We start from the raw sequence: 24881 nt of genomic DNA, 5'->3' as shown, positions 1-24881 counted from the left end.
CAAGTATGACTCTGCAGAAAAACCTGAGAGTCTGGATTAAGTTTAGAAGCGTGGGCAACAAGGGTGATGTCGTGGTGGGAGTCTGCTATAGACCACCGGACCAGGGGGATGAGGTGGACGAGGCTTTCTTCCGGCAAGTCGCAGAAGCCCTGGTTCTCATGGGCGACTTCAATCATCCTGATGTCTGCTGGGAGAGCAATACAGCGGTGCACAGACAATCCAGGAAGTTTTTGGAAAGTGTAGGGGACAATTTCCTGGTGCAAGTGCTGGAGGAACCAACTAGGGGCAGAGCTCTTCTTGACCTGCTGCTCACAAACCAGGAAGAATTAGTAGGGGAAGCAAAAGTGGATGAGAACCTGGGAGGCAGTGACCATGAGATGGTCGAGTTCAGGATCCTGACACAAGGAAGAAAGGAAAGCAGCAGAATATGGACCCTGGACTTCAGAAAAACAGACTTTGACTCCCTCAGGGAACTGATGGGCAGGATCCCCTTGGAGAATAACATGAGGGGGAAAGGAGTCCAGGAGAGCTGGCTGTATTTTAAGGAATCCTTATTGAGGTTACAGGGACAAACCATCCCGATGTGTAGAAAGAATAGTAAATATTGCAGGCGACCAGCTTGGCTTAACAGTGAAATCCTTGCTGATCTTAAACACAAAAAAGAGGCTTACAAGAAGTGGAAGATTGGACAAATGACCAGGGAATAGTATATAAATATTGCTCGGGCATGTAGGAATGGAATCAGGAAGGCTAAATCACACCTGGAGTTGCAGCTAGCGAGGGATGTTAAGAGTAACAAGAAGAGTTTCTTCACGTATGTTGGCAATAAGAAGAAAGCCAAGGAAAGTGTGGGCCCCTTACTAAATGAGGGAGGCAACCTAGTGACAGAGGATGTGGAAAAAGCTAATGTACTCAATGCTTTCTTTGCCTCTGTCTTCACGAACAAGGTCAGCTCCCAGACTACTGCACTGGGCAGCACAGCATGGGGAGGAGGTGACCAGCCCTCTGTGAAGGAAGAAGTGGTTCGGGACTATTTAGAAAAACTGGATGTACACAAGTCCATTGGGCCGGATGCATTGCATCCGAGAGTGCTAAAGGAGTTGGCGGATGTGATTGCGGAGCCATTGGCCATTATCTTTGAAAACTCATGGCGATTGGGGGAAGTCCCAGAAGATTGGAAAAAGGCTAATGTAGTGCCCATGTTTAAAAAAGGGAAGAAGGATTATCCTGGGAACTACAGGCCGGTCAGCCTCACCTCAGTCCCCGGAAAAATCATGGAGCATGTCCTCAAGGAATCAATTCTGAAGCACTTAGAGGAGAGGAAAGTGATCAGGAACAGTCAGCATGGATTCACCAAGGGAAAGTCATGCCTGACTAATCTAATTGCCTTCTATGATGAGATAACTGGTTCTGTGCATGAAGGGAAAGCAGTGGACGTGTTATTCCTCAACTTTAGCAAAGCTTTTGACACGGTCTCCCACAGTATTCTTGCCAGCAAGTTAAAGAATTATGGGCTGGATGGATGCACTACAAGGTGGATAGAAAGTTGGCTAGATTGTCGGGCTCAATGGGTAGTGATCAATGGCTCCATGTCTCGTTGGCAGCTGGTATCTAGCGGAGTGCCCCTAGGGTCGGTCCTGGGGCCGGTTTTGTTCAATATCTTCATTAATGATCTGGATGATGATGTGGATTGCACCCTCAGCAAGTTTGCGGATGACACTAAACTGGGAGGAGCGGTAGATACGCTGGAGGGTAGGGATAGGATACAGAGGGCCCTAGACAAATTGGAGGATTGGGCCAAAAGAAATCTGATGAGGTTCAACAAGGACAAGTGCAGAGTCCTGCACTTAGGACGGAAGAATCCAATGCACGGCTACAGACTAGGGACCGAATGGCTAGGCAGCAGTTCTGCAGAGAAGGACCTAAGGGTGACAGTGGACGAGAAGCTGGATATGAGTCGACAGTGTGCCCTTGTTGCCAAGAAGGCCAATGGCATTTTGGGATGTATAAGTAGGGGCATTGCCAGCAGATCGAGGGATGTGATCATTCCCCTCTATTCGACATTGGTGAGGCCTCATCTGGAGTACTGTGTCCAGTTTTGGGCCCCACACTACAAGAAGGATGTGGAAAAATTGGAGAGAGTCCAGCAAAGGGCAACAAAAATGATTAGGGGTCTGGAACACATGAGTTATGAGGAGAGGCTGAGGGAACTGGGATTGTTTAGTCTACGGAAGAGAAGAATGAGGGAGGATTTGATATCTGCTTTTAACTACCTGAAAGGTGGATCCAAAGAGGATGGATCTAGACTATTCTCAGTGATAGCCGATGACAGGACAAGGAGTAATGGTCTCAAGTTGCAGTGGGGGAGGTTTAGGTTGGATATTAGGAAAAACTTTTTCACTAGGAGGGTGGTGAAACACTGGAATGCATTACCTAGGGAGGTGGTGGAATCCCCTTCCTTAGAAGTTTTTAAGGTCAGGCTTGACAAAGCCCTGGCTGGGATGATTTAGTTGGGGATTGGTCCTGCTCTGGGCAGGGGGTTGGACTAGATGGCCTCCAGAGGTCCCTTCCAACTCTGTTATTCTATGATTTCATGGTTTTCAGAGGTTTAAGTATTAGATTCATTTGACTTTTTGGAAAGGGTGCTCAACCTTAAATGTGCATTTAGTTTTTGGGCAGTAAATTATATTTTCATCTAGATAACGGAAATGTGTGTCCATGTCTGTGCTAGATTGAAATGACTGTCTTTTACTGTTTAGATGGCGCAGGAATGATGGGAATGCATCCTGCACCTAATATTGAGGATCTTCCAGGGAATGTACCAGCAGATCAGGCTGTGTAAGTATTAGCTGTGTTCCTTTAGTATTGTTTTAACTTCTGGTGTATTTGCTAACAGGGATACATCTTTGAAGCAAGAGTATTAAAATAAATTCTTCAAACTTCTGGTCATGAGTTTCTGAACTGTAATTTAGTATATGAATTCATAAATGGATACTGAAAATAACAGAGATTGATAGGCTGTGAAAAAAGAAAAAATTCTCAGGTTTCGCTTTTGTGTTTCAAGCAGGAATTACTTTTTTCTTTTTTGCATTAAACTGTATTAATTTTCTTTGTATCTGTTTGTTTTTTAATTCAGAAGTAACATTGGACAGAGAAACTCAGGTGGTAGACCCAGAGGTCTAGGAATATTTCCTGAAGAAAAACCAAAGCCCTTCAAAGAGTCAGCTTTTTCTTATCAAGAAGAATTGCAACAGCAGGTATTAAAAAGTTCGTTTTCTTACCTGCTAGCTATGCAAATTGAGATCTAAAAGTAAAACTGTGTTCATTCTTGTTCATCCATTGTCGCTGATAATTAACGTTTTGCAATTGTAGCTTAGCTTATAGTTCAGTTGATAATGTATTTTGTGAAATAGAATTCAGCCCACTCTCCCTTAGATATGTGGGTTCTGTGGGCTTGGTAAAACTATGCTAGTAAAATTGAACAGATACGACTCTGAATACAAGCTGGAACAGGTGGCTTTTTCCACTTCCATATGATAATTTTCTTGACCATAACCATGCTTTCATACTTCATTGCCACTGTACCTGAAAGTTTGCAAAGAGGAGACCAAATATAAATGTGCCCAGAAATGTGGTGGTTATACTGTTGGTGTACTATTAAAAAGCCACGTGTAACAGCAGTGTAGTCAAATATGTCTTCATACTAACACTACAGCAAAAAGATATGTTCTTATTTTCTTTCTCCACTAAGTCTAATGGGTATTCGAGGTCAGTCAGACTTCACCAAAGAAGTTTGCTTCTTCCACCATCTCTAGTTCATGACATACTTCTAACAGTCAAAAACTTGTGGGGAGGGATTGTAATATAAGTTCTTCTAATTGAAAAAAATACAAGTTTTTCACTCTTAAATAACGAAGAAATTAAAGAAGAAATGGGGGAGGAAGGAAAAAGTCTCCCTTTTTGATGTGAAAAAGGTATAGAAGCAAACAGACACAACAATTGTTTAGGTTTTTTCATCTCCCCTCCCTCCCCCCAAATCCCAAAGCCTTTCACAGATTGTATACCAACTGCAGCACTGAAATGCAGCCATCTCTGAGGTGACAGATTGTGGCCAAAAGTATTATTATTCTTATTCAGTTACTGCGAGAACCCGACACGATAAAGACAAATGAAAAAGATACTGTCACTATCCTGAAGAGCTTGCAATCTAAGTAAGAATATAACTCTCAAGGGGAGGGAAAAGAGTATAACCGTTACAGCAGTGAGAGCCTGTGGTAACTTGGGTTTGTTACACATATCTTGGTGGTTAAAAAAAATTATCATCAATAGCTATGGATTTAAAGAACTAGAGTAGTATAAGTATTTTCTTGATTGGCAGGGGAGGCACATGAAAGAAGGAAGTAGGGGAGACATGGAATGAATGTGAATATATAAGCAAAATAAAGGTCAAAGGAGAAAAGAAAGGAGCAGAGAAGGAAGCAGGGTTGTGAAAGGATGAAGGAGAGAGCGAGAGTGTGGAAGGCAGAGAAGGGTAAAGAAGGGAAATAAAGAGGGGTTGTGTAGTGTAACAGAGACAAAAAAGAGGTTCAGAGAACTACAGAAAAGTCTACTTGTGGTATTGTCAGGAAGCTGAGACTATGAAGGCTCTTCTCCTCATGCCTAGCTTGTGCTTGTCAGGGACAAGGTCCTTTTATTAAACTGCTTTCAGAAGGGAGCTGGAATTTTGGCTTTGTTAAATGTGTTCTTAATAGATTTTTCTTATTAAATGGATGCTGGCAATCTGGAATCTAATCAGTTTTTTAAGGATCTGAAGTAGTTTCAGATACTGCACTTGTCCTTGGGTTCTTTGGCAATATTTATTGTTTCACAGTTACATGATCATATTATTTAAAAATGTTTTCTCCCTCGTTGTATGAACGACCCATGCAAAGAGATGAAACTGACCCCCTTATCTGATTAAAGGAGAAACAGTGAGACTGATACTGTCAGATGAAGACTAAAAGTAGAGAAAATATTTTTTCTTGAATCTTTCAACTACAGCAGTATTAGAAATAATGTGTAAACATAGTAGGTAAAAACGTTTGGACAGAACTGTGATTTTTAAGTTGATGTCTTTTTGATCTTTCAAAAATCCACATTACACAAATTTTGTGGAGATTATTTTAATAAGTTCTATCTTGCCGTCTGTGGAGGGAAAGAGAACTGAAGCAAAGGTGATACAGAAGTGAGGCATCAGCAAACATATCACCCCATGCTTGCACTATTTTACAAATGGTAGAGTTGTGTAAGTTTTTACTGGGATTTTTATTTCTATCCACTCGTAAAACCAGATTGTCATCAGTACAACCATACAAAGTTCTGAGGGACCCAGAAAACTTTTCAAAACATCTAAAATAATTTTTAGGTTTCCAAAAGAATCTATTATAAGGTCTGATAAACTACGTCTTTCCAGGGGTTAGAAGCAAATGCTTGGGTCCTAGTGGAATATTGGGGATCTCTTATTTTCAATGGCATAGTTTTAATTTCTATTCCTTTAAGATCACAAAATAGTGAGCCTTTAATCTGTGATTGGTATGAGACAGGAGTAATGGCTGTCCTAGACTTGGAAGTTTTGTAGTGGATGTGTCCCTGTGATCTATTTGTCACCTATATGTGTGAGTGTACCTTATGGCAAAGGTATTTGGTAAAACTGTACCCAGTATGTGGTTTGGAGAAGTTGGCAATGAAGTTTTATGACTAATATGATGTGGATACCTAAGAATACAAAGGAAAACAATAGCATTCAGCTTGCTCTATGAGTTCTTTACTTCCAAATATATTTATTTTTATTAGAAGTTTGTGTGACTGAGTGTTATCCTATCTTTAGATAAGAGAAAGAGAAGAACGACGCAGACGGGAAAAGGAGGAAAAGGAACGATATGAAGCCAAGTTAGAAGCTGAAATGAGAAATTACAATCCTTGGGGAAAAGGTGGTGGTGGTGCTCCTCTCAGAGACACAAAAGGAAATCTGATAAGTACGTTTGAAAATGTGGGTCTTCTCTTTAAGACATCTATTGTTTTCTTCTCTTTAAGTTATTAACTTTATTCCGACAAACATTGTTATTCTTTGTATCAGATCATTGGTGTATATGGCACTTTACAGGCAAGGAAGAACACTTGGCCAGTGCCCGTAGAAGCATGTGATCCTAGGAATCAAATCCTGTTCACTTTATTTAAGGGAATGGTTTCATTGGCTTCAATGGAACTATTTTCCCGAGTAAGAAGAGCAGAACTAAAGTTATCCATCTGTTTGGGTTTAACAAGATATGACAGCTGACAAGGCGGGTATTGCTTGTGTATTATTGTGTATTATTGTGCTGATTACTTAAGAATTCCCAGTTAACACTGAGGTTTGCTAAGTTCTTGTCCCAAGATCAGGCCCACTGTTATTAAAATTAAAGTTTCGTTGGGAACCCTGTTGTGCACTGTTGCAACACACACAGTTTTTGAATTTGCGATAGTTTTATTAACAGAATTAGCAAAGTTACAAACGCTCCAACCCAGCAAGGTAGGTAGAGATACTACAGAATGTGCGTCTGAGCATCTATATGCTCTCACTATCCCTTGCAAAAGGACTAAAAGTGTTAGTTATCCTCACCACAATCACCACCACCAGTGGTCGTCATCCTGGCGTCTCCCAAGAGTTACATCTCACGAGGCACACAGGCTGGGATACGACTTCTTATAATGTGTTATGCTGACACCACTATACCTAATGCATATTCCATAGGGGTTTCTCCCCTTTTCCTTATTTGTATTTTGTCACCCTACTAACGTTGGGGTGCCCTTCTCCCACAGATTAGTAATCTGTTTACCTCAAGTTTATTAGCATTTATATTATTAGCATTTATTGACATTATATTATTTTATTAGCATTTATTAGCATTTATTTATAAACTTGTGGTCAGACATCTGCTGGTGTTCCTAACCTCAAATAGCCCAAGCTGGTATAAACTAGCATCTTCTGATTACCTGTTGGCAGTTCAGTTATTACAGCGTTCTGTCTTGTGATTTTATGATCTAGGGTTACTCCTTGTTAGCTGCTTAATCTAAGGCTTTTGGGCCTTATGCCTTATTTAGTTAAACTATTGTCTTAGAGGCCGTGTAAGTTCATTATATTACTGCCTTAACTTATACCCATGGCTTACCTAGCAAATACCTATAAGCATAGGCTACGGGGCAAGAAAAGACAACAGAAAACAAAGTGGAAAGGATTGCTAGATGAAAAGATTTCCAATATGCTAGGCCCTGTATTTATGTGTGATTGGTGTGATGTACTTTCATTTTAAATGTTTCCATAGGAGCAGTACATTACAACAATATAACTTCTAATCATGGACTCTCTACTTGGGACAAACAGACTAAGAACAAATCTGAATGAGTCCATAAAGGGAAGTGGAATATTATTTGAGCTTGCCCACTATGACAGCCTTGTAAATTGTCATATAAAGACAGTCAGATACTAATAATACTCAGCATTTATTTATTCTTTGTGTTTTGCAAAGTACTGAGTACTCATCAATTACTTAATCATCACAGTACCTTTGTAAGAAAGAGATGGAGATAGACAAACAGGGAAACTGCAACACAGGGAAATAATTTATCCAAGGCCACAAAACAAGTCAGTGGCACATCTGGGATTAAATTTCAAGTTCCTGGCTCCCTGTCATGAGCTCAGTCCCCCAGATCAGGCTAGCTGAGAGTGGTTGGGAAAGACACAAGTTACATTGTTTACCATGAACTCTTGAACAGTAGTTTCTGTATTAAAAAACAAAAAAAACCCAAAAAAAACCATTAGGAAAAACAACAACAGTTTGTTTGTCTTTCAGCAGGCCCAGTCAGATCTGTCCACCTCAAAATAAATGCAGTAAGGTCAAATTCATTCCAATACAGAAAGTCTCCTATACTATTTGCACCAAATATCCTGTCTTCCTCCCACAAGACTGCAGAGCAGTTGTGGAGCCCCTTCGTGGAGGTTGCTTTATCTCAATGGATGAAGTAGTGTTTGTGGGCTCTTATATGGACCTCTCTGTGAGGAGAGATCGGAAGATCCGCATAGAAGAATACCAGCCCTGTTTTCACCCCTTTTACTGGCCTACCTACACGCCATTCCTTCCTACCCTCAGTGTATTATTGTGCAGAAATCTCTTACCTAGCTGGTTCTGCAGCCATGGAGAAGAGGGGTGCATTTGTCTGTACAGACTTAAGTGATCCATAAGGCTTTATGTGGGCCTTCTGTGGGTACATTTTACTGTAACAAGCACTTTTTTCTCAAAGAAGCCTAATTTAAACAATGTATTTTCATGCTTCTTCACTGCTTGGTCATTTAACCAAGGGGATAAGAACCTCAGTAGCACTGTTAGCATCATGTCTAGGTGTTCTGGTAATGTGTAAAGACTCAAAGGTAGGAGTTTTGTAGTTTTTTCTTCTTGATGCACTGAATGCCCCTCATGAGTCTTCAGAATAGGTGACTGTCTAATGATTACCCTCAGGAAGGGAAAGTGGGTTCTTCTAATATAAGTAAAACCTCCTATTCACACCCATATACAAGTCAATTCCCGCTGTTATTTCAAGAGTTTGGGACTGTTCAATATATAGTATTGAGAAATGCCCGATGTAAAGCACAACATGGTAAAGGAAAAATTTATAGTTATGGCTCAGAGCATGTTATCATGCTTAATCTGAATTAGTACTTTTAGAGTACTCGAAATTTCAACTTGCAGTTCTTGTTTCTCTGTGCAAAAGGATATTGACCTAGCTGTTTCGTTTAGGTTGAATCATATTCTGTTTGACTCTAATTCTTCTTGCATTTGAAGTGAATGCCCAACAAAAAAAGATGGGAGAATTTCTGAAGTCTATGTGCATTTCATTATTACATCAAAACTTCAATGTAACATTGAGTTAAAGTACTTGTTGACATCAATATAGAATACTGCTAAATTCAGGACCATAACATTGAGTTAGAGCACCTGTTTTCATTTGCAGACCTCTAACAAATTTTGAACAGAGGTGTGGACCCCTTTGGAAATCTTAGACGTAGTCTGCAGACCACGCAGGGTCCACAGACCATAGGTTGAAAACCACTGAGGTAGAGTATTTGATGACATCAATATAGAATACTGCTGAATTCAGGACCAAAGCAGTTTGTTTGGAAATTAAGGCTAGCCATCATTTTCAACACTATGTGCCTAAAATATAGATTTAGTAACCTAAGTTTTAGGTTCCCAGTTTCAAAATTTTTGGCCATATCCACAGCTTTGTGTGAAATGACATGACATACCATGTTATATGGAAGTATGAGTTATTACGCCCATATATATGAATTATTTTCTATTGTGCATAGTGTTCCTTTTTCATCCCAGTGAAATCTCTCTTCACTGGTTTTGTGTACTGTGTTTATAGTAATTTCTAAGTAGCTGCTTCTAAGAGAGGAATATCATTTAAAGTTCTGGGAATATCCAGCCTTAAATATCCAGACAGATTAAAAATGGTCAGTAACAACATATGCAGCTGCCCTTAAAATTGGTTTTAGTTTAGCTATTACTCTTTTCCAGGTATATGATAGTATAACAATTGCTCATTTGTGGCATTCTCATAGCACGTGATAGGTTTCCATTTATCTTGGCAATTTCTCCTTTTTGCCTTGTAAATATTTTGAAAACCTATTAATTTTTAAAAACATTATTGGATAGAATCACGAACTCATAGGTTGGTAGGCTGCTTTGTGGGATCCTTCTTTACCTACAGATTATATTATCTTTTTAATATCTCAAATTAATTTCAAGTGTATTCCTTACAGAATTGCTAAAAAATTGATCTTAATCTGGTTAGGTATGGAAATAATCTGTTAGCTGGCAAAGGAAAACCTGAATTAAATATTGCACTGTTACGTAAAACTGGCAAATGTTATTAACTAGTTCTACTAGAACTTCGCTCTTTGAACTATAGCACAATAATGTCTCACTTTGAGATTTTCTACTCTGATTTGCAGCAAGAGGACTCAAACTGATATTTGAATAAGTAGCTCTGTTATTGAGCTACTGTACTAAGATTAGTAGAACCTTTTGCTAGTAATTCTTCATATTGGCAAGATTTGAGCCAAAAATATTAACAGTAGTCAAGATTTGTAAAAGTGATGAATGGTTTTGGGTGCCTCAGTTTTTGTGTGATACCTTACAGAGGCCAGTTTTCAGAGGGTAGGGGCATAGCACTTTCTGAAAATAAGGACTCTTTAAAGTGTGTCATATTGGGCATCCCATAATCATCACTTATGAAAAATTATCAGTGTCTTTGTAGTAATGAATATAGCGCCTGCAAATTATGTTGAAAAATCTGTAAAAATAATCACTAGATGAACTTTTCAGTCCTGGTATAACTTTGAGCATATCACATATTGTGAATGTATGTTTACATATCACAAAGCAGTAGCTGGATTATTAAAGAATGTGAGAAGAACCAATTCACATGTAATGATATACAACATTCAGCATTCTTAGGAGAAATGAAATAAGCAGTATAGATACTCAATATTAAATCAGAGTATTTTACAACCTTTTTAACAGAGGAGGATTTTGGAAACAAACACAGTCACGACACATTGTGTCAACTGCGTCATGCTTCAAGCTTTTAATCCTTGCTTTTTGTGGTATTTTCTGCTTTTTGCTGTGAAGGGTCATTGCTGACAAAAGGTTTCTGAGTAAAAAGTTGTTGGTAATCTTATTTCCTTGTTCAGTAAGTTCCAGGTGACCACTTTTCTCATTTCTAGCTCACATCATTGTTTTTTTATTTACTCTTTTGTTCCCATAGTTGGTGTGCCCTGAAAGTAGACCCAGTGAAATTTCTTGTTTTTGAGAATACACATGCCACTTGTGGGAATAAAATATTATAAATAGCTGTTTCCCCTCTCCTTTAGCTGACTTGAACGTGATGCACAAGCAAAATGAAGATGCGTATCATAACCCAGAGGCAAGACACTATCAAGATAAAAGGGCTATTGTATCGGTTGACCAAAGTTTGGCCTCTCCAAGACCTGAGAACACAGAAGCATCTACAAATAAAATAGCAGGTTTTTAAGAATATTATGTTATCAGTTATAAACATTATTAGGTTTTGGTGGTCAAAAATTCTCAAGCTCTTGTACATCTCTCTTTTTCTGTCAGTCATAAAACTGTCAATCATGCCTACCGTGTGAGGCACGCTCCCACCTCTTTCCCAACAGTCCTCTTGCCTTATTGTTGTTGGAAGCTGTAGTGGGTTAGCAGTGGCCCTTCCCCCTCTGGGTCAGTGGGAGGCCACTGCGCCTCACTACGTCACAGGGCATTGCTCACGGTTGAGGAATCAGCTGAGTCACTCTTGGCTTGTAGCTCTGGTCAGCAGTTTGGGTAGAGCAATAGGCAGTCAGGGTCCTAGCCCACAATCAGGGCAGTGAAGGGGCGGTGGCTCAGACCTATGCTCAGGGCCGAGCAGCAAACGAACAGTTCAGAGGCCCAGGCAACAAGTTCTCTGGGCTCAGGCCGGAGTAGAGCAGCCAAGCACAGTCTTCAGGAGCTCAGGCAGGCTTAGAGCGCCTAAACACTGCCTAGGGGGGCACAGACAGGCTTAGAGCACCTAAACACTGCCTAGGGGGGTTCAGGCAGGCTTAGAGCGCCCAAACACTGCTTAGGGGGGCTCAGGCAGGGTTAGGATGCCCAAACACAGTCTAGGGGGGCTCTAAGACAAAACCTGTCCCGGAGGCTCTAAGACTCTGTGAGGTTAGGGGTCCAAGAGCTCTGGCACCAGCCCGAGCCCAGAATTCTACACAGCAATGAAACAGCTCTGCAGCCGGAACCCCGTGAGCCTGAGTCAGCTGGCCTGGACCAGCCGGGGGTGTCTAGTTGCTGTGTAGACATACCCTTAAAGACACTGAGCAAATTAGATGTTTGAGACCACAATGTTGGCTCTTTGTATTCAGTTGCTTCTTGTTAGGTGAGATTTCTCTGTAGTTGTTTTTTAGTCAAAGAGATGGGGATGAAGTTTTGATGTTCAAGGCAAGGAAAAAGCCATTTTCATAGGTTAGGGGGTAAAGGGAGACATTATCACAAAGGGAAGTTATTTAAAAGTAATTGTCATAGTCATGTCGTTTGTCCCACCTCACCCCACCATTTGTTGCTCTCTTGTATTCCCTCTTGTATTAATATTTGTTTGGGTTCTTTGAGTGTTGTTTGGGAGATCACTAGACCAATAGAAAAGCCATGAAGCAGAGTCTTATATTATGGGGATGATTTCCATTTTTTCGCCTTACACTTTCTGGTAGAATAAATCATAACTGTTCCGATTAAGGAATAATGTCACAGAACTGGGAAAAGGAGATGATGAAAACACAAAGTTACAGGCCAATAATTTCACTGTCAGTTAAATTACTATCCTGTTAATTTTTAAAAGCATATGGTTAGGGTATTTATTTGAGGAAAAAAATTAGATTGGGTATTTTTAAACAATTTCCTATTGTGCAAATTCTGGAGAAAACTCTTTTTTTCCTGGAACCAGTAACTTAAAAACATTTTAACCCAGCTAATTTTGTTTGCTGTGTATGAGATTTGAAAAACTGAGTATTTAGTTTGTTTACTTTGGGATGAAAATTTGGCAATGTTTTTATGATTATGTAAAATGGTAAATAATAATGGCAGACTCTTAATTGTGACAACACTTCCTGGTGGTACTTAAAGTCAAGCAAGGCAATAGAGCCCTAGAGTGAAACTCACCCCTGTGCAGAGAGCAGGGGCGGCTCTATCAATTTTGCCACCCCAAGCAGTTGCTGCTGAATTGCCGCCCCGGAGCACGGACTGCCGCCCCAAGCACCTGCTTGGAAAGCTGGTGCCTGGAGCCGGCCCTGGCAGAGAGCCTGAATAGTGCTAATGTACCGTTTTTGTGGGACATAAATCAGGGGTGGCCAACCTGTGGCTCCGGAGCCACGTGCGGCTCTTCAGAAGTTAATATGCGGCTCCCTGTATAGGCACTGACTTCGGGGCTGGAGCTATAGGCGCCATCTTTCCAATGTGCTGGGGGGTGCTCACTGCTCAATCCCTGGCTCTGCCACAGGTCCTGCCCCCACTCCACCCCTTCCCGCCCCCTCCCGAGCCTGCCGTGCCCTCACTCCTCCCCCTCCCTCCCCAGAGCCTCCTGCATGCCACGAAACAGCTGATCAGGAGGTGCAGGGAGGGAGGAGGAGGTGCTGATTGGTGGGGCAGCTGGTGGGCGGGAGGCGCTGGGAGCTGGGGGGAGGGAGGAGCTGATGAGGGGCTGCTGATGTGGCTCTTTGGCAATGTACATTGGTAAATTCTGGCTTCTTCTCAGGCTCAGTTGAATTTCCCATTGAATGTCACAGAGAAACAGTTAAATTGTGAAAAGTATTCTGTTGCATATAGGTTCTTTTATGGTGCTCATCACTGTTTCTTCATCATCACTGTATTTATGATTCCACAAGAGGAAAACTAAATATGAATTTAACATTATAATGTTTTTGATGTTAGAAATTAGACAGGCATAGATTGTATACAAGTTTAAGGTTAGATTGTAACCGCAGCCTATGTATGCAGTCAAAAGGAAATACATGGGACTTGACTGCACAGGAGCTACCCAGATCTTGGATCTGGATGTAGGATGGGGTGTGTGCATAGAGACCACACAGTTAAAGTGGCGGCTTTGTGGCTAATATTTCCCTCAACCCTTCTGAGTGAGTGGGTGGGGAACAGATAGAGCCATGACTCTTCCACATACCTTCAGTTCACCTTTCAGCTGAGCAGGCTGGATCTGAGTAGAGGAGAATGCAGTATCTGATGAAGGGCCAAGGCATCATATCCTACAAAAGAATCGCTACACTGGGTCAGACCAGTGGTTCATCTATCCCAGTATCCTGTCTTCTAACAGTAGCTAATGCCAAGTGCTTCAGAGGGAATGAACAGAACAGGTAATCATCAAGTGATCCATCTCCTGTCGCTCATTCCCAGCTTCTAGCAAACAGCTAATAGGCATCCTGGCTAATAGGCATTGATGGACCTATCTTCCATGAACTTATCTAGTTCTTTTTTCAAGCCTGTTATAGTCTTGGCCTTCACAACATCCTCTTGCAATGAGTTCCACAGGTTGACTGTGCACAGTGTGAAGAAATATTTCCTTTTGTTTGTTTTAAACCTGCTGCCTGTTAATTTCATTTGGTGACCCCCTAGTTCTTGTGTTGTGAAAAGAAGTAAATAACACTTCCTTATTTACTTACTCCACATATGTCATGGATATTATAGACGTCTATCATATCTCCCCTTAGTCATCTCTTTCCCAGTTTTATTAGTCTCTCCTCATATGGAAGCTGTTCCAGACGCCCTGATCATTTTTGTTGCCCTTCTCTGTACCTTTCCCAATTCTAATATATCTTTTTTTGAGATGGAGTGACTAGATCTGCACGCAGTATTCAAGATGTGGGCATATCATGGATTTATATAAAGGCAATATGATATTTTGTGTCTTACCTATACCTTTCTGAAGGATTTCCAACATTGTGTTAGCTTTTTTGACTGCTGCTGCATATTGAGTGGCTGTTTTCAGAGAACTATTCACAATGACTCCAAGATCTCTTTCTTGAGTGGAGCAGTTAATTTAGACCCCATCATTTTATATGTATAGTTAGGATTATGTTTTCCAACGTGCATTACTTTGCATTTATCAACATTGAATTTCATTTGCCATTTTGTTGCTCAGTCGCTCAGTTTTGAGATACCTTTGTAACTCTTTGCAATCTGCTTTGGACTTAACTATCTTGAGTAGTTTTGTATCATTTGCAAATTTTTCCACCTCATTGTTACCTTGTTTTCCAGATCATTTATGAATATGTTGAACAGTATTGCTCCCAGTACAGACCCCTGGGGGACCCCACTATTTACCTCTTTCCCTTCTGAAAACTGACAATTTATTCCCACCATTTGTTTCCTATCTTTTAATCAGTTACTGATCCATGAGAGGGCATTCTCTCTTATCCCATGACAGCTTACTTTGCTTAAGAGCCTAAGGTGAGGGACCTTGTCAAAGGCTTTCTGAATATCTAAGTATGCTATATCCACTGGATCACTCTTGTCCACATGCTTGTTGACCCCCTCAAAGAATTCTAGTAGGTTCGTGAGGCATGATTTCCCTTTACAAAAAAACATGTTGACTCTTCCCCAACAAGTCATGTTCATATATGTGTCCAATAATTCTGTTCTTTACTAGAATTTCAACTAATTTGCCGGGTACTGAAGTTAGGCTTACTGGCTGGTAATTGCTGGGATCACCTCTGGAGCCTTGTTTAAAAATTGGTATCACATTAGCTATCCTCCAGTCATCTGGTACAGAAGCTGATTTAAATGATAGGCTACATACCACAGTTAATGGTGCTGCAATTTCATATTTGAGTTCTTTCAGAACTCTTGAGTGAATACCATCTTGTCCTAGTGGTGTATTACTGTTTAATTTATCAATTTGTTCCAAAACCTCCTCTTATGACATCTCAATCTGGGACAGTTCCTCAGATTTGTCACCTAAAAAGTATGGCTCGGGTTTGGGAATCTCCCTCATATCCTCAGCTGTGAAATCAGTTTCAAAGAATTCATGTAGTTTCTCCGCAATGGCCTTATCTTCCTTGAGGTCTCCTTTAGCATCTTGTTTCAGAGTAGCAGCCATGTTAGTCTGTATCCGCAAAGAGAAAAGGAGTACTTGTGGCACCTTAGAGACTAACAAATTTATTTATAAATTCATAGATATTAAGGTCAGAAGGGACCATTATGATCATCTAGTCCGACCTCCTGCACAACGCAGGCCACAGAATCTCACCCACCCACTCCTGCGAAAAACCTCTCACCTATGTCTGAGCTATTGAAGTCCTCAAATCGTGGTTTAAGGACTTAAAGGAGCAGAGAATCCTCCAGCAAGTGACCCGTGCCCCATGCTACAGAGGAAGGCGAAAAACCTCCAGGGCCTCTTCCAATCTGCCCTGGAGGAAAATTCCTTTCCGACCCCAAATATGGCGATCAGCTAAACCCTGAGCAAATGGGCAAGATTCACCAGCCAGATACCCAGGAAAGAGTTCTCTGTAGTAACTCAGATCCCACGCCATCTAACATCCCATCACAGGCCATTAGGCCTATTTGAACATAAGCTTTTGTGAGCTACAGCTCACTTCATCGGATGCATCCGATAAAGTGAGCTGTAGCTCACAAAAGCTTATGCTCAAATAAATTTGTTAGTCTCTAAGGTGCCACAAGTACTCCTTTTCTTTTTAGCATCTTGATTGTCCAATGGCCGCACCGGTTGTTTAGTAGGTTTCCTGCTTCTGATGTATTTGAATTTTTTTTTTGCTGTTATTTTTTGAGTCTTTGACTCAGACATACCCTTCAGAGTTGCAGTTTCTCTGGATATCCTGTTCTCCAAAAGCAGGTGGAAAAGAAAAGAGGATTAGAAAGGCCAAAAAAGAATTTGAAGAACAGCTAGCCAATCTTCCTTTCCAGAGCTGCTCCTGGAGCACCACAGCTCTGAGCTAAGCCTTACTTAGGGCTCAGATTAAACTTTCAGCCTAACCCTTAATGATATCATTTTCAACAGACTAACCAGAATGGCTGTGCTGAAAAAGATGTTAAATTAAAAATTCATAGTACAGTATGCTCATTACAGCAGAGGAATTTGACCTACTGAAATCTGTATCACTTGATTCTAATTATGCATTTTCTGTAGTGCCTATCATCCTGTTATCTGAACATTAGTCTAATGAAGATGTGTATTGTGTTGTTTTTCAAATTATATTCTGTTTTTTAAAAATTTAGTATGTTTTAAGAACAGCTATTGAGTTATATCTGATAAATCTGCTGAATGGTAATCACAAGCAATGAAGTGTTGAACTTAGAAACTTTTTTGCCTAATTTAAAAAAAAAAAAGAACTGTAAACCCTGGTATACATATGAAAGCAGCTGTATAGATTTGGTTGTGACGGACTGTGTTTTTCATCATAAACATCAGAATACTAACATGACCTATATATTCATTTATTTGTTGCTTGATATCCTAAAATCCTTTAGTTATTTGAATATTTTTGTACAAACCCAAATAACTAACTAATATTAATTGAACAGTGAAACTCATACTAAATTCTGCACAGAAAATATAAAAACTCTGTTTGAAAACTATTTCTATAATATCTTTGGATAATGTGTATTGTAAACTACCATGGGAGATAAATGTTTGTGTTTCTTTCATCTGGTTTTCTGTCTCAAAACTAGTTTTGATTATATTTGGAAAACTGTCTTCTTCTAGGTTTTACATTTGCACAAACCTCTCCCTATGTTCGAGGTAACATATTTAGTGAGCCACCATCTGAACAACAACTTAAGCGGCAAGAAGCATACAAGAATTTTCTTCGTTTGCAGGTGAATGCATGTGCCAATATTACCCTGTTAAGTAAAAAAGCTCAGATGCTTAAATACAACTTATCAAGGATTTTATCCAATACATGCTCTCGAAGGCCCCAGTCCTGTACAGACTTATGCATGTGAGTAACTTCATGCAGATGAGTAGTCCCACTGAATTTCATTGGAGTACTCATATGCTTACGTGTTTGTAGGATTGTGCCTGAATCAGCAAAGTGCTATAAACCATCTGGAATCAGAAAATTGATGCCATTAGTGATTGACTTAAATTCAGTTGTGTTTTTAAACATTTTTTTGAGTCCCCAAAGTGTGCTAGGAGCCTCTTAAAAACGTGAAGGCACAGGCCTTGCCCTTAAGAATGAACAGTCTAAATTTAATATGACACAAGTGAGCATCCTAAGCAGAGAAAGAGGAAGGACAAAAGTGACAATAAGAACCTAGTTATTTTTAGTAATGTTTGTGCACAATAGTTCTGCTAACAATTTTTTTTGTTGTGTAACATGTTTTATAGTGTAACAAACCAGTGCCATAATAGTTAAAAAGAATTGAGGAGGAAAAATGGGGGGAGGGTGGGAAGTATGTTGTGTATTATCATGTATGAAATTAATGTTGTTTGATCAGTTTTAAAATTGTACCACAGTTTGGCATGGCTCTCTGTGGGAGAAGTGATTACGTTTTTTGTGTTTGGAAAAAAAAAAAAAGAGAGAGAAAGCTTTCAGGTGTTTTATATACACCAAAAAGGTTTAAAGAATATTCAAACAGCTGGTCTAAACAAATCAACAGTTAAATGAGCTGTAGTGCAGGAAGGTCCTGGAATTCCCTTGCAGTTGCCTTGTATGCTCCTTAATGCTACAAATGCAGGGTTCAAGCATTTACAGAGTGCCACACATGTAAACGTTGTTCATTGGATCACTAAGCTGTTATCCACAGATGAAAGTTAGCTTTGTTCTCTAGATTGAGGAAAAGAGACTCAGGGAAGAAGCAGAGCGTGAAAAACTTAGAATTGAAGAAGAAAAAGAAGAAAAGCGACTAGTTGAACAGAGGAGCAGAATGCAAAAAGAATATGAAGAGGAACAGGAAAAGAAAAGAAGGAAAGAGGAGGAGGTGTGCTATCTAATTTTAATGATTATTTTCCCCCTTACCCCTAACCAGCACATTGAAGCATTTGCATTTTGCAATCTCTAAGGAAGCTCATAAAATACTCTGTGTCAGAAAAAGGCTTGTGGAACCTCACTGGAAAACTAGAAAGTAGGTGGGCCCCACAACTAGTCAGCAAAATCCTTCCACTTCCCTTAATCTTAGAAGAACACCATCAATTTGAAATCTAGTCAGATTTTTTTTTAATAGTTGAAATATAGTCAAGTATTAAACCTATCTCTGGGCCTAATGTCAGTTTTGGTGGTCTTACAGTTATGTTTTCTTATTTTAAGAAAAGATTTTTTTCTTTCACCTGCTGCTGTGTTAGCACAGAGGAGATTGATCATACAGGGGAATGCAGAATACTGTCAAATTGACCAAGTAAACAAACTGAAAAATAGGGAGGTATTTTTTCTCTAATCTTTTAGTTGTAGAAGACTTTGGAAATACTTGTAAATGTAGTAGGGGGGAAATATTGCAGAGGAAGCATGATTTTTAAAAAAAGTTGGCAGTGTTCCTTTGGAAAGGGCTGGAATACTTATTTTTGAAAAAAAGCAGTAATTTCTTGACGTTTGCCCTGAACCAAGTGGTAATGAAAATTGTTATCAAGGTGTGCAATTTTAATGTAATTCAAAATAAAAAGCTTAGATGTATTTTTCAGTTTTAAAAAGCTGAATTAATTTGATTATATTTCTTCCCATAGTTAATTTGGGATAGATAGCTTGTGCCCTTGTGTTACGTGCAGCGAAGTAACACCTCCTCTAATCCTCTGCATGGCTGTGTAAAACCTACGTAGATCATAGGCTAGAGCGTGGCATGGACCACAATCCCAGCATTCCAGATTCTGCCCCCTTGCTCCCATTTATGAGCAATTTGGTGGGATGGGTATGGGACTGATTAACAGAGGTGGGCTGGTATAATGAGGGAAATGAGCTGCACCCATTAAAGTATTGTTGTAACTTTCCTTCAGGAACAGGGGAAGAATTCTGACTGAGCAGCTATTTATTTTTGAGGCTCCTGTGGGGGTGGCGCAGCTATGTACCATTGTTTACTCAGGGCTGAGTCTTAAAAGCCTCTGAGCCTCAGTCTAGCTCTGAATGAGACCAATGCATCAGAGGTGAAATCCTGGCCTTTCTGAAGTCAGTGGGGGTTCTGCCATTGACTTCATGGGAGCCAGGATTTCACCTCAAATGTTTGAGGTGTATGGCAAAAGTTCTAATTTGAAAACTTTGTTCATTAGATCAACTGCATGTTGTTTTTCCATTCATATTTACCTCTCAGATACAATTTTAATTTCTCAAGCAAAATAAAAAACTTCAAAAATATTGATTATTTTTTGTTTTTATTCACCAACAATATTCTCTTTACAGCAAAGATTAAAAAATGAAGAGTTAATTCGCTTAACTGAAGACAGACGAAAAGAGGCTGAAAAAAAGAGGAAAGAGGAGGAAGACAAACAGAACGAACAACTTAGACAATATTATGAGCGAGAAAAAATAGCAAAGATGGAAGAGGAAAAAAAGGTGGTACGCTTTAAGGACTTTGTAAAGTCTAAACATATCGTCCTATTTTATTTTTAGTAAGACAATTGCTAGAAAAATTGAATCCTGATAATAAACTGCAACTATTTTCTAGCAGCTGCTGAAGGCCCTATCTTCACTAGTGCTCCCGTTATATCTACCAACACTAGCAATGGTGGGAAATATTGACAAAAAACCTAGTATATGCACAGAGAGACACAATGGGTAAGGTAATGTCTTTTATTAGACCAGCTTCTCTTGGTGAAAGAGACAAGCTTTCAAGCTTACACAGAGGTCTTCACATCTGGAAAAGGTGCTTCACAGCTAAATTCAAGATGTAACATTTCTTAGCATAAGAAATTAACACATGTTGCAAGAGACTATTCAAGGTGAAAGTGGGTAGTTAACACCTCTGCAGTCATAGGACAAAGGAGGGTTAGTGGGTTACAGATTATTGTAATGAGCCATAAATCCAGTGTCTTTATTGAGTCCATGATTTTTAGTGTCTAGCAAAGTTATGAATTTAAGCTCTTAGGCTCATCTTTTGAAAGCATTGTGCAGGTTTCCTTTGAGTTTGAGAGCTGACAGGTTAGATATAGAATGATCATTTTGTGAAAAGTGTTTGCCCACAGGTAATACGGTGTTTTTGTCTTTTGTCATTTTTCAGCATGAGTTCATTTGAGAGCACAGTGATTGTCATGTTTCACCCACATGGTTGTTATTGGGGCATTTTAGTGCACTGGATGAGGTCCCACTGTGACGGGATCTCCAGGGTACAACCTGGAACTGGGGTACTGCTGTGCCCACTTAACTCCCCAGCCTGGGCTGTCTCTCACAATGCTTTGCTTGTGACAAGCAGCAAACCCCTCCAGGAGCTTTATTCACTCATCACAACAGCAGGTGGAGCCCCACACCTAGCTAAATTGCACAAAGGGACCCAAAATCTCTCATGAATCACACAGAGAAAGGCACCAGCCAACTCCCCCGCAGGTCCCCAGCCTAAGACCCCAGAGCTGTACCATCTTGCCCTGGTCAGAAGTCTGATAAGTACAAGTTTATTACCCAGTCCGCCCCTCCCTCCATGTGGAGAGGACACAAACCAGTTTTTGTTCAATAAGCAGAGGTTTCCCAAGCACTTCAAGCAGAATATATTGTTTTCGGTAAAATATAAAATAGGTTTATTAGCTACAGAAAGATAGATTTTAAGGGATTCTTGTAAGAATTGTAGATTGTAAGTGGTAGGCATAATATGATGTTACTAAAAAGAAAATAAAAATAAATGCACAATCTAAATTGTAAATTTTCTCACACTAGACAGTATTTCGATCAAGCAATGTTCTCACCCCACTGGATGATCTTCGTGTTATTGGCATCCTGGTTGTTTCCAGCGTAGGTGGGGGAGGAGAAAGGCCCTCTCATGCTGCAACTGTTCCTTATGTTATACCCTTGGCCCAGGTGCCTGGCAGACACTAGCTAGGTGTGTCCTGATTGGCTTTGCTGAGTCACAGTGAACAAGCAGCCCCCAAGTCACAGTGATTGAGCAGTTCCCATTGTGTGGTGCTTGGATAGTTGAGTCACACAGTTGATTAATGGGTGGTCAACACCAACCTGGGCAGGGATCTTTTGTATACCACTAATAAACTTGCAGCATATTTCAGTAACAACCATACAGCACAATCTCATAACTTTATACACACTAATGATATGCATATTTAGACAGAACCATGGGTTTCAGCAGATCAGTACTTTTTGTATGATACCTTGCATGGCATGCTTTATATGAAATATTACAACCAAATATTAATGGTGAATGGGGGCTACAGGTTGTTGTTCTGAGGTACGGGTGTTTTTGTGTTTTATCATTTTTTTGCATGAGTTCATTTGAGAGCATAGTGATTATCTTGTTTCACCCACATGGTGGTTGTTGGGGCATTTAGTGCCCTGGATGAGGTACACCACATGTGATAGGCATGTGTAGGACTCGTGGATATTGAAAGGTGTGTTGTGGAGGTTGTTGATCTTCGTGGCAGTGAAGATAGATCTGTAGATTTTTCATCTGCTGTTCTGGCAGGGACTGCTACCGCTTTGAGTTTGTGTATCCTGGTCTGTGGGGAGCTTGCTTCTGAGGATGAGTTTGGAGATGTTGGGGGGGGGGATTGTTTGAAGAGCAGAAGGGGGAGGGGTTGAGAGAGATTTCTTTCAGGATATGGTCCCTATTGAGTATGGGTTGTAATTGTTTAATTATACCCTGTATGGATTTCAGTGTGGGGTGGTAGGTGACAACTAAGGGTGTGCTGTCAGAAGCTGGTGGGGTTGTTGCGGGGTGTTGTTGTTTTTTATATGGAGGCAGGTTCTTTTGGGGAATTTTGGTGGCCCATTCTATAATGCAATCTATGTCTCTGGTGGAGTGTCCTTGTTTAGTGAAGGTGGTTTTAAGGTGTATATTGCAGGCTTTCTCCTCAGAACATATTCTGTGGCTGTAGATAAGATTTCTTGGTGTGTTAGAGGTTGTTACTGGATCTGTGAAGGTAGATGTAGTGATCTGTGGGTTTCTTGTATATAGTTGTCTGTAGGGTTCCATTGTTGAAGCTGATCATGGTTTCCAGGAAGCTGATGCTAGTGTGGAAGCTAGAGAGTGATGGATGGATGGTTGGTGGTTGCTGAAGTGGTGGAAATCTATGAGTGAGTTTAGGTTGCTTGTTCAAGGGATGAAAATATCATCAATCTATCCCAGGTATATAATTTGGTTTTGTGTTGCATATGTCCCAAATTTTTTTCCTCAGTGTGGCCCTTGAAGAGGCTGGCATACTGGGGAGCTGTCCAAATACTTACGGTTGTTCCCGTGGTTTGGACAAAATGTTTGTTGAATGTAAAATTGTTATGGGTGAGGATGAATGGATAAATTTGGTGATGTGTTTGGGGTGGATATCTGAGTGTTATCTGTTCTCTTGTAGATATGAGGCAGGCAGCAATGCCATCATTGAGAGGGATGTTGACATATGGGGAGTGACAACCATGGTGACAGGGATGCTGTTCTGAGGGAGGCTGTTGGTATTGTGGAATTGAGGAAGTTGATTGTGTCTTTGAAGAAACCGGCAGTTTGTGTGATGAGTGGTTAGAGGATGGTTTCTCTGAGTCCCAGTATTCCTTCAGCAAGAGTGCCATGGCCACAGATGATGGGTCTTCTTGGATTCCCTTGTTTGTGTATCTTGGGAAGCATGTAGAAGGTCGCTCGGGTGGGTTTGTGGGGGATGAAGTTGTAGAGTCTCTCTGAGATTTTTGGGGAAGGATTTGATACTATTCTTAAATTCCTGGATGAATTGTGGTATGGGTTCTTCCTTGAGTTCTTTTTAGAAGGTTGAGTCTGAGAGTTGTCAGTTGGCCTTGTTGATATAGTCATAATGGTAACAGACTAATATACAATTAGAATAGCTGGTCAGAAAATGTCTTCCATTATGGAAAATTTTGATTTTTTTTTAGCAAAAAAATTGAAAACCAGAATAGTTCGATTCAGAAATGCCTCCATGGTACCTTAGGGCAGTTGTAGATTGGATGTCTTATGTCTCCATTTTACTGTGTAGGCTTAGCTCCCTGGTTGGACTAAAGTCTTTCATGGTGTACCTGATCTACCCGTTTGCTGAGATACAGATGCAAGTAAAAATGAAGTAGGATAAATTATGAGCCTAAGAACAATATCCTTTAAATTTGAGATTTGATTGATTATGGTCTAAAATTCTTACCCAGTTCCTTTCCTCTTCCCTCAATGATGTAAGCAATCCTCCACATTTAATAGTAGTGGACATTATTTAAGTGAAAGACAGTTGGCTTATGTCACAGATCCAGTCGGGTGCCTCCTGCCAGCCTCCCACCACATGCTGTGATGAGAATCCAAGCCTCTGGATCCCCAGGTGCTTTAAGCCTTTTGGAGTTTGAATGGAAATCCAGCCACTGCCCCAATCTTAGAGTCCATAGGTATGCTCTCAGGGCAGAAGCCTGCTATCTAGCACTGTCTCCTGAGAGGCAGAACCCACTGTCTAGTTGCCTAACCCCTTTCGTGTGTATTGCTGACCTTTCAGACTTCCTTGACTCACACCCTACCCCAGAATCCCTCCCCAAAGTGTGAGCATTCTGGTTCATAGTTTAATTCTCTCTGAAAGTGTGTGATTGTGTGTGTGATCTGCTTCACAACAGATGCTTTGCCCCAAATTTAGCACCTTATTGCTCTTTTAATTAAAGACAAAGAACAAGAGAGTACAGATCATATATAACTCGACAAACATCCTAAACCCAATATCCCTTTCTAGCCATCTGTGTTCAGGAGGGTCTCATGTAGGCTCTATGTACTGGGTTGGTTCTCCCATATCTTGAACTGGAAAAATTGGCCAAAGACCCCAAATAAATTAGCTCCTCCCTTTTTAAAAGCTTCCAGTCGTCTTTGTCAGGTAACTCCCTTGCCAGTATTTCCAACTTCCTCAGGTGACTCCAAGGCATCCTCTCCTGTGACAAACCAGGTCTCCTGGGTAGGAGCTATCTTATTGTCTAAAACAATTACATTTCGTGGTTCAACATTTTAAGTCAGTGACCCTCTTTTGTTGTTTGTTTGCCACCAGCCTTTGAAATTTCATCTCAACATGGAGACAAACAGAGGAGGCAAAAGCCTGTACATTCAAAATTGAGTTAGCATCTCGATAAAGATACATACAGAGAGTTCATGATCTCACACAGAATTCATAGATTACACAGACAGATTCTCATTTTGTCA

General features: G+C 40.4%; 1 protein-coding gene across 22 annotated transcripts in view; it reads left to right on the top strand.

The window, feature by feature from the left end:
* The window catches only part of CSPP1 (centrosome and spindle pole associated protein 1), a 171108-nt gene that overhangs the window by 80186 nt on the left and 66041 nt on the right, over positions 1–24881 (top strand). For 15 of the 22 annotated variants that reach the window (XR_005224296.2, XM_043539532.1, XM_043539538.1 and 12 more), the window contains 7 exons: positions 2760–2838; positions 3137–3257; positions 5867–6014; positions 10952–11104; positions 17350–17462; positions 18417–18566; positions 19970–20125. Coding sequence is in view for 21 of the 22 variants with exons in the window: in XM_043539532.1 (XP_043395467.1) it covers positions 2760–2838; positions 3137–3257; positions 5867–6014; positions 10952–11104; positions 17350–17462; positions 18417–18566; positions 19970–20125 (920 nt within the window). In the remaining variant the exon portion in view is untranslated. The remainder of the gene's footprint in view (positions 1–2759; positions 2839–3136; positions 3258–5866; positions 6015–10951; positions 11105–17349; positions 17463–18416; positions 18567–19969; positions 20126–24881) is intronic. The other 7 variants (XM_043539534.1, XM_043539530.1, XM_037892484.2 and 4 more) reach the window with 3 other exon arrangements.

The sequence above is a fragment of the Chelonia mydas genome, chromosome 2, assembly GCF_015237465.2.
Source record: "Chelonia mydas isolate rCheMyd1 chromosome 2, rCheMyd1.pri.v2, whole genome shotgun sequence".
NCBI classification, from domain to species: domain Eukaryota; kingdom Metazoa; phylum Chordata; order Testudines; family Cheloniidae; genus Chelonia; species Chelonia mydas.
Note: the sequence above shows the minus strand (reverse complement) of the source record. Positions and strands in the feature narration are given on the sequence as shown.